This window comes from Coregonus clupeaformis, chromosome 8 (assembly GCF_020615455.1).
Source record: "Coregonus clupeaformis isolate EN_2021a chromosome 8, ASM2061545v1, whole genome shotgun sequence".
NCBI lineage: Eukaryota > Metazoa > Chordata > Actinopteri > Salmoniformes > Salmonidae > Coregonus > Coregonus clupeaformis.
This window is the reverse complement of record NC_059199.1, coordinates 10,412,560-10,428,373: the sequence shown is the minus strand read 5'-3', so window position 1 is coordinate 10,428,373 and position 15,814 is coordinate 10,412,560. Positions and strand designations below refer to the sequence as shown.

The following is a 15,814-nucleotide window of genomic DNA, read 5'->3' as shown; positions in this document are numbered from 1 at the left end:
CAACTGTAAAGGATTCTAAACTTAGGACAGAGTATTTTGTCCTTTATGATCGGAGGAGGGGAGGGAGGTGTGTGGTTTTGGTGGGGAGAGGGAGGGGTGTGGGGGGGGAAGAGTGTGTAGGTGAGAAAAGTTTCCACTTAATCTCAAAAGTAGAAAAAAAAAATGCTTAACAGGAAATGCACATGGGTTTAGCCCACCACAGTGGACGCCTTGCACAGTTCTTTGTAGCACGCATTGCCTAAAATCTCAGCATCAGTGTGATACATAAGGTCTGGAAATAATAATAATTTGTTGTACAACTATGGAAAAACTATTTAAACATTGAACAAATAAAGGGGCATCATACTGTTCATCAAGTTGAATATGTACAGATATTTTATTTAATAAAACAGAAGCTAAACACTGAGTATATAAACATTAAGAACACCTGCTCGTTCCATGACAGACTGACCAGGTGAAAGCTATGATCTTTTATTGATGTCACTTGTTAAATCCACTTCAATCAGTGTAGATGAACGGGAGGAGACGGGTTAAATAGGGATTTTTAAGCCTTGAGACAATTGAGACATGGATTGTGTATGTGTGCCATTCAGAGGTTGAATGGGCAAGACAAAATATTGAAGTGCCTTTGAACGGGGTATGGTAGTAGGTGCCAGGCGCACCGCTTTGTGTCAAGAACTGCAACACTGCTGGGTATGTCGCACTTTTGGAACACACGAATTGAGGCTGTTCTGGAGGGCAATGGGGGTGCAATTCAATATTAGGAAGGTGTTCCAAATGTTTGGTTCCTCAGTGTACACTTCAAGTGAGATGCAGTTCCAGTTTTCACCCTGCTGCACTCCCACCCATGTCCCACTCCAGTTCTCCACAACCAAAAAGGGTCATATATAAAAACAAGGAGACAGTCAAACTGACAATGCAAAACAAAAGCTTAAAGGAAATCAGATAACATATCATACCTTCATTATCACATTTCTTGGTGAGGTCTTCAATTTCTTTATTCAATGTATCTACAACAGGGGACCAATTACATACAGCCATTTATACTTCCCAAGACGCACTTCTGTGATTAAGGGGTGAGTCTACTTCCTGTAGTTCTTACTGATTGATTATCGGGGCTGGGTAAGGCGATGTTGGACACACATGTCCCAACCCTGTAACATTCACACAGGAACTAACAGGGAACGTCTTTTTTTCCTTTAGAAATGTCACTTCAAATCACACACACACACACACACACACGAGGGTCTCAACAGATCACATGTGAGGGACACCGATACAGTGAGGGAATGTACTCAACAAGACAAAATAAAAAACTGAAAAACACGGATAAACTGCCAAAACGACAGTGTGAAACTGCAGGGGTGAAACTACACATGGTGACAAACAAAACAAATATGATTGTGCAAAATGCTTTATTGCAGTACTGCGGTGTTCACCACATAGGCAGAGCAGGGGGAAGGTGAAGAGATCTTCATACAGTGATCAGAACGTCTGCGTGCACAGTGGGGTGAGGAGGTGAAACGACGAGGGGGTATTGTCAGACATCCTGTTGCTACTGCTGGCTGAATATCAGTATGCACTACAAACTGTGTCAACAGCCAAAGGGGTCACTAAATGCCTTGGGGCTCTGGAGTATGGAGGGTTTAGTACAGTACCTGCATTTGAAACAAGTCTCACATTCAGAATCATCTACTGAGGAGTTCGCTTTTTGGCAGGTGATGGTGGCCAGAAGACATGAAAGCAGTAGTAGAATCTGTGAACTGAACACCAAACCAAAGCCTCTTTCTGAACGACACCCTCCCATTGAGCTCACACATCTAAACCAAGGCCGGTGTGTTCAGAAACAGGAAAACCAGAGCTCCTAACATGACTCAGGTCCTTTATCTACATTAACAAAGGCATTATAGGAAAAAACAGAGTAACACCTCTGAGTTACACTCTGCTCATCACCATGGAGTAAGACAGCTTCTGATTGGGTTACAGCACTTACTGAGTGAGCACATCCAATAGGGGAAGGGCATACTGTGGACACAGAGATACCAGCAACGCCTTATTATTGATAGAAGGGACATATCAAATCATCAACAATCTCTCTTTTCCTTTCTGGAATCTTCTAATCAGCTTCACAATCAAACCGGTACTTATGGGTTGGGGGGTGACTGAAGTGGATTATATCAAATGGGACGATACCAGTGAGGTTTGTTGTATTAACCTAACCTTTCTTCTTCATTATAACGTAACGACAAATAAAGAGATTGTCTCCATATGAAGAGATGACACTTAAATTAGAAACTAAGACAACAGAAATTCATTACGATGAAAAATGAACTGTGCAGAAAACAGGAAAAAAGAGGCAGCCGATATATTGTAGTATATCGATTCTCCTAATCTACCTGAGCTGTTCCAGTTTAAACCACTTTAGGGTTTTTCAGGCAGCTTATTTCCTCTTTGTAAAACATTTATTTAAAAAGTGAACCTTTAATGGCACTACACACAAAAACTACATCTGTTGCATTTCAGTTGAATCTTCATAAGAATACAAATTCATTGACTACGCCCTCCTTTCAAGTCGATGAACCATTCTCCCCAAATCAACAAACGTCCACGTCTTCTCCTTGGGAGCCTTTCCTTCATGGAATGGTGCAGAGACAAATAACAAACAAAGGGAACCAACTAAGATACGGCAAACAAATGTAAAACACATCGAAACCACATCAGTCCAAACAAAACAAAAAAGGCTAATGATAAAAATCGCAGCTGACTTGCAGGAATGACCAATAACAACGGAGTCTTGGAGTAGAGATAGAGGTAGAAGAGAGAGAGAGAGAGAGAGGTGGGAGAGAGAGAGAGAGAGAGAGAGAGAGAGAGAGAGAGAGAGAGAGAGAGAGAGAGAGGTGGGAGAGAGAGAGAGAGAGAGAGAGAGAGAGGAGAGAGGTAGCATAGAGTGAGAGAGGGGTAGAAGAGAGAGAGAGAGGTAGAGGAGAGAGGTAGCATAGAGTGAGAGAGGGGTAGAAGAGAGAGAGAGAGGTAGAGGAGAGAGGTAGCATAGAGTGAGAGGGGTAGAAAAGAGAGAGAGAGGTAGAGGAGAGAGGTAGAAGTGAGAGAGAGGTAGAAGAGGTAGGAGAGAGAGAGAGAGAGAGAGAGAGAGAAGTAGAAGTGAGAGAGAGGTAGAAGTGAGAGAGAGAGGTAGAGGAGAGAGGTAGCATAGAGTGAGAGAGGGGTAGAAGAGAGCGCGAGAGAGAGAAAAGAGTGGGAAAGTGATAAAGACAAAAAGAGGAGTGAGAGAGGAGGTCCAGTTGGGTAACTAGTATCCCTGCTATAGACAGGTGGGAGTATACAGTGCATTCAAGAGCATCTTTCTGCCTGCTTTAATTCTGGGACAGGGGCACAGCATGTGGGCTGTTCCAGACCTCCAGGGTCTCTGCTCCATGACCCACGTCTAGGGGGACCACAGTGGCTGGTTGTCCCCAGCCCAGAGTGCTCTGAGCCTGGGGTAGGTCCGTCCCAGGGAGGGTATGTGTCTGGGGGCCGGGAGGGCAGCTCTCACAGACAGCCTGTCCTGGGCTAGGGTCCAGTGTTTCATAGGGTCAGGTAGAGTACTGGGTTGGAGAATGAGCTAGTGTCTGTTGTTGGATGACCGTTGGACTCAGCGCTTTAGGACTGGACTGATCCACTCCTGCTCCTTCTGTAAGGCCTGAAGAACCTGAGGAGAAACAAGGGACCATGGTATGCAACATAGCATCAGCATCATTGGAGTTCTATACCTATACTTTACACATGAAGGACCAGGCCAAGATGCTAGTAGTTCCATCACTTGAGCCTTGACACTTAAGTTGAAAAACCACTGAGGCCAACTCTGTTTACCCCTAACTGAAGAATGTCTGTTTTCCAAAGGTGATGTCAGTTGACTTTAAGGGACCTGTTACATCCAAACAGTCTGTGTCATCTCACCTGTGCCCATTTCCTGTTCTTGCTGGTCATGTGGACGCCGTGGATGTGCGAGAAGAGCTGATCGGGGGGGATGTGGTCGGGCAGGCGGGTGAGGAACTGGGCGTTGTGGATGAAGTCCATGCGGGTCAACACGTCCTCGTACAGGCGCAGGATGCCAAGGGCCACCCGGAATAGGAACTCGTCTCCGTCACGACAGAACACATCCCACACCCGACACGCCAGGTCCAACGGCAGTGACTTACTGTACAGGGTGAAGATCCTACAGAGAGCGAGAGAGAGAGATGGAGAAAGCGAAAGAGAGAGATGGAGAACGCGAGAGAGAGAGATGGAGAAAGCGAGAGAGAGAGATGGAGAAAGCGAGAGAGAGAGATGGAGAAAGCGAGAGAGAGAGAGATGGAGAAAGCGAGAGAGAGAGAGAGATGGAGAAAGCGAGAGAGAGAGAGAGATGGAGAAAGTGAGAGAGAGAGAGATGGAGAAAGCGAGAGAGAGAGAGATGGAGAAAGCGAGAGAGAGAGAGAGATGGAGAACGCGAGAGAGAGAGATGGAGAACGCGAGAGAGAGAGATGGAGAACGCGAGAGAGAGAGATGGAGAACGCGAGAGAGAGAGATGGAGAACGTGAGAGAGAGAGAGATGGAGAAAGCGAGAGAGAGAGAGATGGAGAAAGCGAGAGAGAGAGAGAGATGGAGAAAGCGAGAGAGATGGAGAAAGCGAGAGAGAGAGATGGAGAAAGCGAGAGAGAGAGAGATGGAGAAAGCGAGAGAGATGAGAAAGTGCGAGAGAGAGATGGAGAAAGCGAGAGAGAGAGATGGAGAAAGCGAGAGAGAGAGATGGAGAAAGCGAGAGAGAGAGATGGAGAAAGCAAGAGAGAGAGATGGAGAAAGCAAGAGAGAGAAAGAGAGATGGAGAAAGCAAGAGAGAGAGAGATGGAGAAAGCGAGAGAGATGGAGAAAGAGAGAGATGGAGAAAGCGAGAGAGAGAGATGGAGAAAGCGAGAGAGAGATGGAGAAAGCGAGAGAGAGATGGAGAAAGCAAGAGAGAGAGAGAGATGGAGAAAGCGAGAGAGAGATGGAGAAAGCGAGAGAGAGATGGAGAAAGCGAGAGAGAGATGGAGAAAGCGAGAGAGAGATGGAGAAAGCGAGAGAGAGAGAGTGGAGAGAGACACACACACAAACAAAAAAATCTTCATTTGGATATACCTTTCCATATTGAAACATTGAGGTACAAAGGAGCCAAATGTTTGGGAGATTACAAAGACACCTGCCGTTATTTTCACACACATTCATGGACTTGAGTAGTCCACAGAGACAAACACACACATTCATGGACGTGAGTAGTCCACAGAGACAAACAAACCAAGCATTCGCAGATAAGCACCCAGTCATTTGAAAAACATTACCAAAGAGCCATAGTCTGCTCTGAGACACACAATCAGGACAAAGACATTTGAACAGACAAGGTCCATAAATCAGCAAACTCCCAAACTAACTGCAACTGTCTTTTCCTGGGACACTTTAGTTTGTATACGGGCCACTAGCTTATGATATTTCTGAGGTGCATGGCTGCTATCCTGACTTCCGTCTCCCCTCATCTCTCCATCAGTGTATAAATAACTGATGTGTGAAAAAAGGTCTCTCTTCATAGCGCTGTGGTGAGAGTAGGGGTCGAGCTGATCGTCTACACAACCCACTTACACATCCTGTCTTCTCAGTACACAGTAACACAATCTAAAGAGTAAAAAGGCCACAGAAAAAAAGCACCTACAAAGTGCCAATATTTTCATCATGTCGTTTTTCACATTCGTAAATGGTACCTAATATTCTATTTCATTTAGTCTACACCCATTAGTTACTTGAGAAAAACTATTGAGAGAGAGAGAGAAAGAGAGAGACGGGGTCTCACCAGTCGATTAAATAAATATTGGGGGTTAAGTTGTTTTCCTTGAAATGTGCAAACAGCTTAGGTAGGTTTTCTTCAAAGAACACTTCAAAAGCCGCAAAGTACGTCAACATCTGAGGAGAGAGAGAAGAAACATCTGAGTCAGATATATAGACCACATAGTCCTCACACCACTATAACACTATCAGTCAGATATATAGACCACATAGTCCTGACACCACTATAACACTATCAGTCAGATATATAGACCACATAGTCCTCACACCACTATAACACTATCAGTCAGATATATAGACCACATAGTCCTCACACCACTATAACACTATCAGTCAGATATATAGACCACATAGTCCTCACACCACTATAACACTATCAGTCAGATATATAGACCACATAGTCCTCACACCACTATAACACTATCAGTCAGATATATAGACCACATAGTCCTCACACCACTATAACACTATCAGTCAGATATATAGACCACATAGTCCTCACACCACTATAACACTATCAGTCAGATATATAGACCACATAGTCCTCACACCACTATAACACTATCAGTCAGATATATAGACCACATAGTCCTCACACCACTATAACACTATCAGTCAGATATATAGACCACATAGTCCTCACACCACTATAACACTATCAGTCAGATATATAGACCACATAGTCCTCACACCACTATAACACTATCAGTCAGATATATAGACCACATAGTCCTCACACCACTATAACACTATCAGTCAGATATATAGACCACATAGTCCTCACACCACTATAACACTATCAGTCAGATATATAGACCACATAGTCCTCACACCACTATAACACTATCAGTCAGATATATAGACCACATAGTCCTCACACCACTATAACACTATCAGTCAGATATATAGACCACATAGTCCTCACACCACTATAACACTATCAGTCAGATATATAGACCACATAGTCCTCACACCACTATAACACTATCAGACAGATATATAGACCACATAGTCCTCACACCACTATAACACTATCAGTCAGATATATAGACCACATAGTCCTCACATCACTATAACACTATCAGTCAGATATATAGACCACATAGTCCTCACACCACTATAACACTATCAGTCAGATGATGTAGTAACACATGGTTACAGTTGTGAACAGGGTGCTAAGTGCTATGAGTGCAGTGGTGTATTGTGCAAATCACTACTAACAGGATGTGCAGGCTTTTATTCCAGCCCAGCACAAACACCCAAAACTAACTGTCTGTCTGTCTGTCTGTCTGTCTGTCTGTCTGTCTGTCTGTCTGTCTGTCTGTCTGTCTGTCTGTCTGTCTGTCTGTCTGTCTGTCTGTCTGTCTGTCTGTCTGTCTCTATGTGTGTGTGTGTGTGTGTGTGTGTGTGTGTGTCTGTCTGACTGCACTGTACTCACAAGGCTGTGGTCCACTCTGAAGAAGGCCATCTGACAGGGCTTGTTCAGCAGGTTGGCGAAAGCTATGAAGGCGTCTGCCGTGTCCAGGTTGATGATCAGCACCGCCGCGATGAACGACATACCCTGCACCTGAACACACAGAGACTGACGTTAACTATGGAAGTAGTGATGGTGGCTATGTTACAAGCGGCCATGTTGACGCCTGCTACAGTACCGTAGCCACGTTGACGCCTGCTACAGTACCGTAGCCACGTTGACCAACTGTATGTCAGTACTGTGACATTTCTCTGTAAAGCACACTGTGGGCTTTTTCTCAGCACGGCTGTGGTGTTGTGCAGTTGTGAAAGCCACAGTACATGATCACATCTCTATCAGAGCACACTGACACTAGAGGACTTAACCACATACTGGAAACTCATTTAAAATCAGACTCAGAGCCAATAAACAAACAAGCCGAAAGTTGACCTTAGTAATGCAATAGTTCTACTGGGTTCAAGGTTCAAAGAGCATGATGACGTATTGATGAGTGATGGAATCAAAAGAGAGAACCGTCTAGGTCAGTGCTGCATTGGAATACACAGATGTAAGCACACAAACACCCACCCACACACACACACAAACACCCACACACACCCACACAAACACCCACACACCAGTGAAAGTGCCAGGTGGTGTGGTCAAATGTATCAGAGGTATGAGTCATCCTGATGGAGTGATGGAGGCCTGCAGCTCGGCTCTCCCCCTCTATGGAGACCTGCAGCTCGGATCTCCCTCTCTATGGAGACCTGCTGCTTAGCTCTCCCTCTCTATGGAGACCTGCAGCTCGGCTCTCCCCCTCTATGGAGACCTGCAGCTCGGCTCTCCCCCTCTATGGAGACCTGCTGCTTAGCTCTCCCTCTCTATGGAGACCTGCAGCTCGGCTCTCCCTCTCTATGGAGACCTGCTGCTTAGCTCTCCCTCTCTATGGAGACCTGCTGCTTAGCTCTCCCTCTCTATGGAGACCTGCTGCTTAGCTCTCCCTCTCTATGGAGACCTGCTGCTTAGCTCTCCCTCTCTATGGAGACCTGCTGCTTAGCTCTCCCTCTCTATGGAGACCTGCAGCTCGGCTCTCCCTCTCTATGGAGACCTGCAGCTCGGCTCTCCCACACTACACTTACTGGCTGTTTCCATAGAGAAGAGCTAGGCTCTGTCCCAAATGACAATTTATTCCCTAGATAGTGCACAACTTTTGACGAATACCCAATTGGCTCTAGTTAAAACTAGTGCACTTTATAGGGAATAGGGCACCATTTGGGACAAGCCCTTAGGCTAACGTATGACCCAGAGCCAGTCCAGAATATAGCCTAAGGTCCAATGCTTTTCGATCTCCTTACACCATAGGACGGAGAGAAGCAATGGTTTCTGATAAAGCCATCATCATTTGGCCGTAAGGACCCTCGTGCTTCCAAAGAAAAGCACCAATATACAACTCAGGGCCATTATCACTTATACACTATGCATGCACACAAAGACGACGAGGAATTCATAAGGTGTGTGTGTGTGAGCTGATGATATGAAGTAGGAACATGTAAAGTGGGGAGAACAAGTATTTGATACACTGCCGATTTGGCAGGTTTTCCTACTTACAAAGCATGTAGAGGTCTGTAATTTGTATCATAGGTACACTTAAACTGTGAGAGACGGAAACTAAAACAAAAATCCAGAAAATCACATTGTATGAATTTTAAGTAATTAATTTGCATTTTATTGCATGACATAAGTATTTGATCACCTACCAACCGGTAAGAATTCCGGCTCTCACAGACCTGTTAGTTTTTCTTTAAGAAGCCCTCCTGTTCTCCACTCATTACCTGTATTAACTGCACCTGTTTGAACACGTTACCTGTATAAAAGACACCTGTCCACACACTCAATCAAACAGACTCCAACCTCTCCACAATGGCCAAGACCAGAGAGCTGTGTAAGGACATCAGGGATAAAATTGTAGACCTGCACAAGGCTGGGATGGGCTACAGGACAATAGGCAAGCAGCTTGGTGAGAAGGCAACAACTGTTGGCGCAATTATTAGAAAATGGAAGAAGTTCAAGATGACGGTCAATCACCCTCGGTCTGGGGCTCCATGCAAGATCTCACCTCGTGGGGCATCAATGATCATGAGGAAGGTGAAGGATCAGCCCAGAACTACACGGCAGGACCTGGTCAATGACCTGAAGAGAGCTGGGACCACAGTCTCAAAGAAAACCATTAGTAACACACTACGCCGTCATGGATTAAAATCCTGCAGCACACGCAAGGTCCCCCTGCTCAAGCCAGCGCATGTCCAGGCCCGTCTGAAGTTTGCCAATGACCATCTGGATGATCCAGAGGAGGAATGGGAGAAGGTCATGTGGTCTGATGAGACAAAAATAGAGCTTTTTGGTCTAAACTCCACTCGCCGTGTTTGGAGGAAGAAGAAGGATGAGTACAACCCCAAGAACACCATCCCAACCGTGAAGCATGGAGGTGGAAACATCATTCTTTGGGGATGCTTTTCTGCAAAGGGGACAGGACGACTGCACTGTATTGAGGGGAGGATGGATAGGGCCATGTATCGCAAGATCTTGGCCAACAACCTCCTTCCCTCAGTAAGAGCATTGAAGATGGGTTGTGGCTGGGTCTTCCAGCATGACAACGACCCGAAACACACAGCCAGGGCAACTAAGGAGTGGCTCCGTAGAAGCATCTCAAGGTCCTGGAGTGGCCTAGCCAGTCTCCAGACCTGAACCCAATAGAAAATCTTTGGAGGGGAGCTGAAAGTCCGTATTGCCCAGCGACAGCCCCGAAACCTGAATGATCTGGAGAAGGTCTGTATGGAGGAGTGGGCCAAAATCCCTGCTGCAGTGTGTGCAAACCTAGTCAAGACCTACAGGAAACGTATGATCTCTGTAATTGCAAACAAAGGTTTCTGTACCAAATATTAAGTTCTGCTTTTCTGATGTATCAAATACTTATGTCATGCAGTAAAATGCAAATGAATTACTTAAAAAATCACACAATGTAATTTTCTGGATTTTTGTTTTAGATTCCATCTCTCACAGTTGAAGTGTACCTATGATAAAAATTACAGACCTCTACATGCTTTGTAAGTAGGAAAACCTGCAAAATCGGCAGTGTATCAAATACTTGTTCTCCCCACTGTGTGTGTGTGTTTGTGTGTGTGTGTGTGAGCTGATGACATGAAGTAGGATCATGAGTGTGTGTACTAATACTTACGTAGCCCACGTCTGGCCTATAGCAGGTGTATGCTCCCAGAACGCTGTGCAGAACGTCGTAGTACGGACCTCTCTATGAAGAAAAAACATGGGTGATATTTTAACAACTACAATACATACATTTACATTTTAGTCATTTAGCAGACGCTCTTATCCAGAGCCACTTACAGTTAGTGCATCTTAAGATAGCTAGGTGAGACAACCACATATCAGTCGTAGCAAGTACATTTTCCCTCAATGAAGTAGTTATCAGCAAAGTCAGTGCTAGTAGGAAAAGACAAGTGCATTTATATATTTTTATATATACAGTACCAGTCAAAAGTTTGGACACACCTACTCATGCAAATCAATCAATTTTTATTTGTCACATGCACCGAATACAACAGGTGTAGACCCTACAGTGAAATGCTAACTTACAAGCCCTTAACCAACAATGCAGTTTTAAGAATACCAAAACAAAAAAATACAAAATAAATACAAATAACAATCGCGAGGCTATATACAGCTCAGGAGAAAATTAAGAGACCACTGCAAAAATATAAGTTTCTCTATATCCACTCCCCTCAGAAATCCCGCTGGTGAAGAAGCCAGATGTGGAGGTCCTGGGCTGGCGTGGTTACACGTGGGTTTCTTTTCTTTATCTGTGTGGTACGACCTAACTAAACACGACAGAATTTCACAGATACTTCAGATGACATACTATGGTTGATACAAACAAGAAAAATAGATCTAAGTTAACTTAGACGTCTGTGTCCGTCAAATTGAACATGGAATACTGTATAAATAACGAGCCTGTAAAAGTGGTATGATTTATTAAGTTCCAAAAAAAAGAAGGCCAGTACATGCAGTATTGTTCATACATGCTAAATGTTTGTGAGAGAAGAAAATAACAAAGCTTATAATAAAAAAGGGATAATGTATAGATAAGAGATCAGGTAGGCGTCCGCGCTACAGCAAACACATAAAGGGAGCGCTTGACAACAATGACGAAATTCCAACAAAAAGGCTTACCAAGAAAAACGTCCAAAACATTTACATTTTAGTAATTTAGCAGACGCTCTTATCCAGAGCGACTTACAGTTAGTGATTACATATATATATATATATATATTATTTTTTTTATACTGGCCCCCCGTGGGAATCGAACCCTAAACCCTGGCGTTGCAAACGCCATGCTCTATCAACTGAGCTACATCCCTGCCGGCCATTCCCTCCCCTACCCTGGACGACGCTGGGCCAATTGTGCGCCGCCCATGAGTCTCCCGGTCGCGGCCGGCTGCGACAGAGCCTGGATTCGAACCAGGATCTCTAGTGGCACAGTTAGCACTGCGATGCAGTGCCTTAGACCACTGCGCCACTCAAAACGACTAATTAGAGGCAGAAAATATTTGGAGAACTCAACAATGCTGACGTCTTCCTCAGAGTGACCTAACAATTGCACTTAACTCCTATTCATATCATAGTGACCTACTGAGACACAACAAAGTACAAATAAAAATAACATGATTCAAGGTTAGGGTTTTTCTAATGTAGTTGCCTTGATTTTTATGGTCTCAGCGCCGCCCCTTTCACAAACACTCAAATACACCCAATGTATATATATGACCTATTTGCCAAAAAGAAGACGCCAGATTTATAGTATTATTATTTGCCATTTACCTTGAATTTTCCATTGACCTTATTTTAATTTTTCCATTGATGTGTCTCAGTAAGCCACTAGGCTATACATAGGAGTAAAGTGCAATTGTCAGGTCACTCTGAGGAAGACGTCAACTTGACATTGAAACGTCAGTCAGATATATAGACCACATAGTCCTCACACCACTATAACACTATCAGTCAGATATATAGACCACATAGTCCTCACACCACTATAACACTATCAGTCAGATATATAGACCACATAGTCCTCACACCACTATAACACTATCAGTCAGATATATAGACCACATAGTCCTCACACCACTATAACACTATCAGTCAGATATATAGACCACATAGTCCTCACACCACTATAACACTATCAGTCAGATATATAGACCACATAGTCCTCACACCACTATAACACTATCAGTCAGATATATAGACCACATAGTCCTCACACCACTATAACACTATCAGTCAGATATATAGACCACATAGTCCTCACACCACTATAACACTATCAGTCAGATATATAGACCACATAGTCCTCACACCACTATAACACTATCAGTCAGATATATAGACCACATAGTCCTCACACCACTATAACACTATCAGACAGATATATAGACCACATAGTCCTCACACCACTATAACACTATCAGTCAGATATATAGACCACATAGTCCTCACACCACTATAACACTATCAGTCAGATATATAGACCACATAGTCCTCACACCACTATAACACTATCAGTCAGATATATAGACCACATAGTCCTCACACCACTATAACACTATCAGTCAGATGATGTAGTAACACATGGTTACAGTTGTGAACAGGGTGCTAAGTGCTATGAGTGCAGTGGTGTATTGTGCAAATCACTACTAACAGGATGTGCAGGCTTTTATTCCAGCCCAGCACAAACACCCAAAACTAACTGTCTGTCTGTCTGTCTGTCTGTCTGTCTGTCTGTCTGTCTGTCTGTCTGTCTGTCTGTCTGTCTGTCTGTCTGTCTGTCTGTCTGTCTGTCTGTCTGTCTGTCTGTCTGTCTGTCTGTCTCTGTGTGTGTGTGTGTGTGTGTGTGTGTGTGTGTGTGTGTGTGTGTGTGTGTGTGTGTGTGTGTGTGTGTGTGTGTCTGTCTGACTGCACTGTACTCACAAGGCTGTGGTCCACTCTGAAGAAGGCCATCTGACAGGGCTTGTTCAGCAGGTTGGCGAAAGCTATGAAGGCGTCTGCCGTGTCCAGGTTGATGATCAGCACCGCCGCGATGAATGACATACCCTGCACCTGAACACACAGAGACTGACGTTAACTATGGAAGTAGTGATGGTGGCTATGTTACAAGCGGCCATGTTGACGCCTGCTACAGTACCGTAGCCACGTTGACCAACTGTATGTCAGTACTGTGACATTTCTCTGTAAAGCACACTGTGGGCTTTTTCTCAGCACGGCTGTGGTGTTGTGCAGTTGTGAAAGCCACAGTACATGATCACATCTCTATCAGAGCACACTGACACTAGAGGACTTAACCACATACTGGAAACTCATTTAAAATCAGACTCAGAGCCAATAAACAAACAAGCCGAAAGTTGACCTTAGTAATGCAATAGTTCTACTGGGTTCAAGGTTCAAAGAGCATGATGACGTATTGATGAGTGATGGAATCAAAAGAGAGAACCGTCTAGGTCAGTGCTGCATTGGAATACACAGATGTAAGCACACAAACACCCACCCACACACACACACAAACACCCACACACACCCACACAAACACCCACACACCAGTGAAAGTGCCAGGTGGTGTGGTCAAATGTATCAGAGGTATGAGTCATCCTGATGGAGTGATGGAGGCCTGCAGCTCGGCTCTCCCCCTCTATGGAGACCTGCAGCTCGGATCTCCCTCTCTATGGAGACCTGCTGCTTAGCTCTCCCTCTCTAAGGAGACCTGCAGCTCGGCTCTCCCCCTCTATGGAGACCTGCAGCTCGGCTCTCCCCCTCTATGGAGACCTGCTGCTTAGCTCTCCCTCTCTATGGAGACCTGCAGCTCGGCTCTCCCTCTCTATGGAGACCTGCTGCTTAGCTCTCCCTCTCTATGGAGACCTGCTGCTTAGCTCTCCCTCTCTATGGAGACCTGCTGCTTAGCTCTCCCTCTCTATGGAGACCTGCTGCTTAGCTCTCCCTCTCTGTGGAGACCTGCTGCTTAGCTCTCCCTCTCTATGGAGACCTGCAGCTCGGCTCTCCCTCTCTATGGAGACCTGCAGCTCGGCTCTCCCACACTACACTTACTGGCTGTTTCCATAGAGAAGAGCTAGGCTCTGTCCCAAATGACAATTTATTCCCTAGATAGTGCACAACTTTTGACGAATACCCAATTGGCTCTAGTTAAAACTAGTGCACTTTATAGGGAATAGGGCACCATTTGGGACAAGCCCTTAGGCTAACGTATGACCCAGAGCCAGTCCAGAATATAGCCTAAGGTCCAATGCTTTTCGATCTCCTTACACCATAGGACGGAGAGAAGCAATGGTTTCTGATAAAGCCATCATCATTTGGCCGTAAGGACCCTCGTGCTTCCAAAGAAAAGCACCAATATACAACTCAGGGCCATTATCACTTATACACTATGCATGCACACAAAGACGACGAGGAATTCATAAGGTGTGTGTGTGTGAGCTGATGATATGAAGTAGGAACATGTAAAGTGGGGAGAACAAGTATTTGATACACTGCCGATTTGGCAGGTTTTCCTACTTACAAAGCATGTAGAGGTCTGTAATTTTTATCATAGGTACACTTAAACTGTGAGAGACGGAAACTAAAACAAAAATCCAGAAAATCACATTGTATGAATTTTAAGTAATTAATTTGCATTTTATTGCATGACATAAGTATTTGATCACCTACCAACCGGTAAGAATTCCGGCTCTCACAGACCTGTTAGTTTTTCTTTAAGAAGCCCTCCTGTTCTCCACTCATTACCTGTATTAACTGCACCTGTTTGAACACGTTACCTGTATAAAAGACACCTGTCCACACACTCAATCAAACAGACTCCAACCTCTCCACAATGGCCAAGACCAGAGAGCTGTGTAAGGACATCAGGGATAAAATTGTAGACCTGCACAAGGCTGGGATGGGCTACAGGACAATAGGCAAGCAGCTTGGTGAGAAGGCAACAACTGTTGGCGCAATTATTAGAAAATGGAAGAAGTTCAAGATGACGGTCAATCACCCTCGGTCTGGGGCTCCATGCAAGATCTCACCTCGTGGGGCATCAATGATCATGAGGAAGGTGAAGGATCAGCCCAGAACTACACGGCAGGACCTGGTCAATGACCTGAAGAGAGCTGGGACCACAGTCTCAAAGAAAACCATTAGTAACACACTACGCCGTCATGGATTAAAATCCTGCAGCACACGCAAGGTCCCCCTGCTCAAGCCAGCGCATGTCCAGGCCCGTCTGAAGTTTGCCAATGACCATCTGGATGATCCAGAGGAGGAATGGGAGAAGGTCATGTGGTCTGATGAGAGAAAAATAGAGCTTTTGGTCTAAACTCCACTCGCCGTGTTTGGAGGAAGAAGAAGGATGAGTACAACCCCAAGAACACCATCCCAACCGTGAAGCAT

The 15,814-nt window shown here is 44.8% G+C and overlaps 1 protein-coding gene across 1 annotated transcript; it reads right to left on the bottom strand.

Annotated features, from left to right (window-relative positions):
- Positions 1–3,634: 3,634 nt before the first annotated feature.
- Positions 3,635–13,465, bottom strand: LOC121582895 (TBC1 domain family member 14-like). The gene is made up of 6 exons (XM_045222208.1): positions 13,346–13,465; positions 10,539–10,610; positions 7,286–7,414; positions 5,855–5,964; positions 3,955–4,213; positions 3,635–3,706 (listed from the first exon to the last, which is right to left on the bottom strand). Exons 1-6 carry the CDS (start codon positions 13,463–13,465, stop codon positions 3,650–3,652), a joined length of 747 nt encoding a protein of 248 aa, XP_045078143.1. The 3' UTR covers positions 3,635–3,649.
- Positions 13,466–15,814: the final 2,349 nt, after the last annotated feature.

What these genes read in the sequence shown, in the direction of transcription:
- LOC121582895 (XM_045222208.1), bottom strand. Translation starts at nt 13,465, where the DNA reads ATGTCATTCATCGCGGCGGTGCTGATCATCAACCTGGACACGGCAGAC. An exon ending in TCAGAGTGGACCACAGCCTT is followed by an intron (nt 10,611 to 13,345) that starts GTGAGTACAGTG and finishes TTTTCTTCATAG; the next exon opens with AGAGGTCCGTACTACGACGT. An exon ending in ATAGGCCAGACGTGGGCTAC is followed by an intron (nt 7,415 to 10,538) that starts GTAAGTATTAGT and finishes CTGTGTGTTCAG; the next exon opens with GTGCAGGGTATGTCGTTCAT.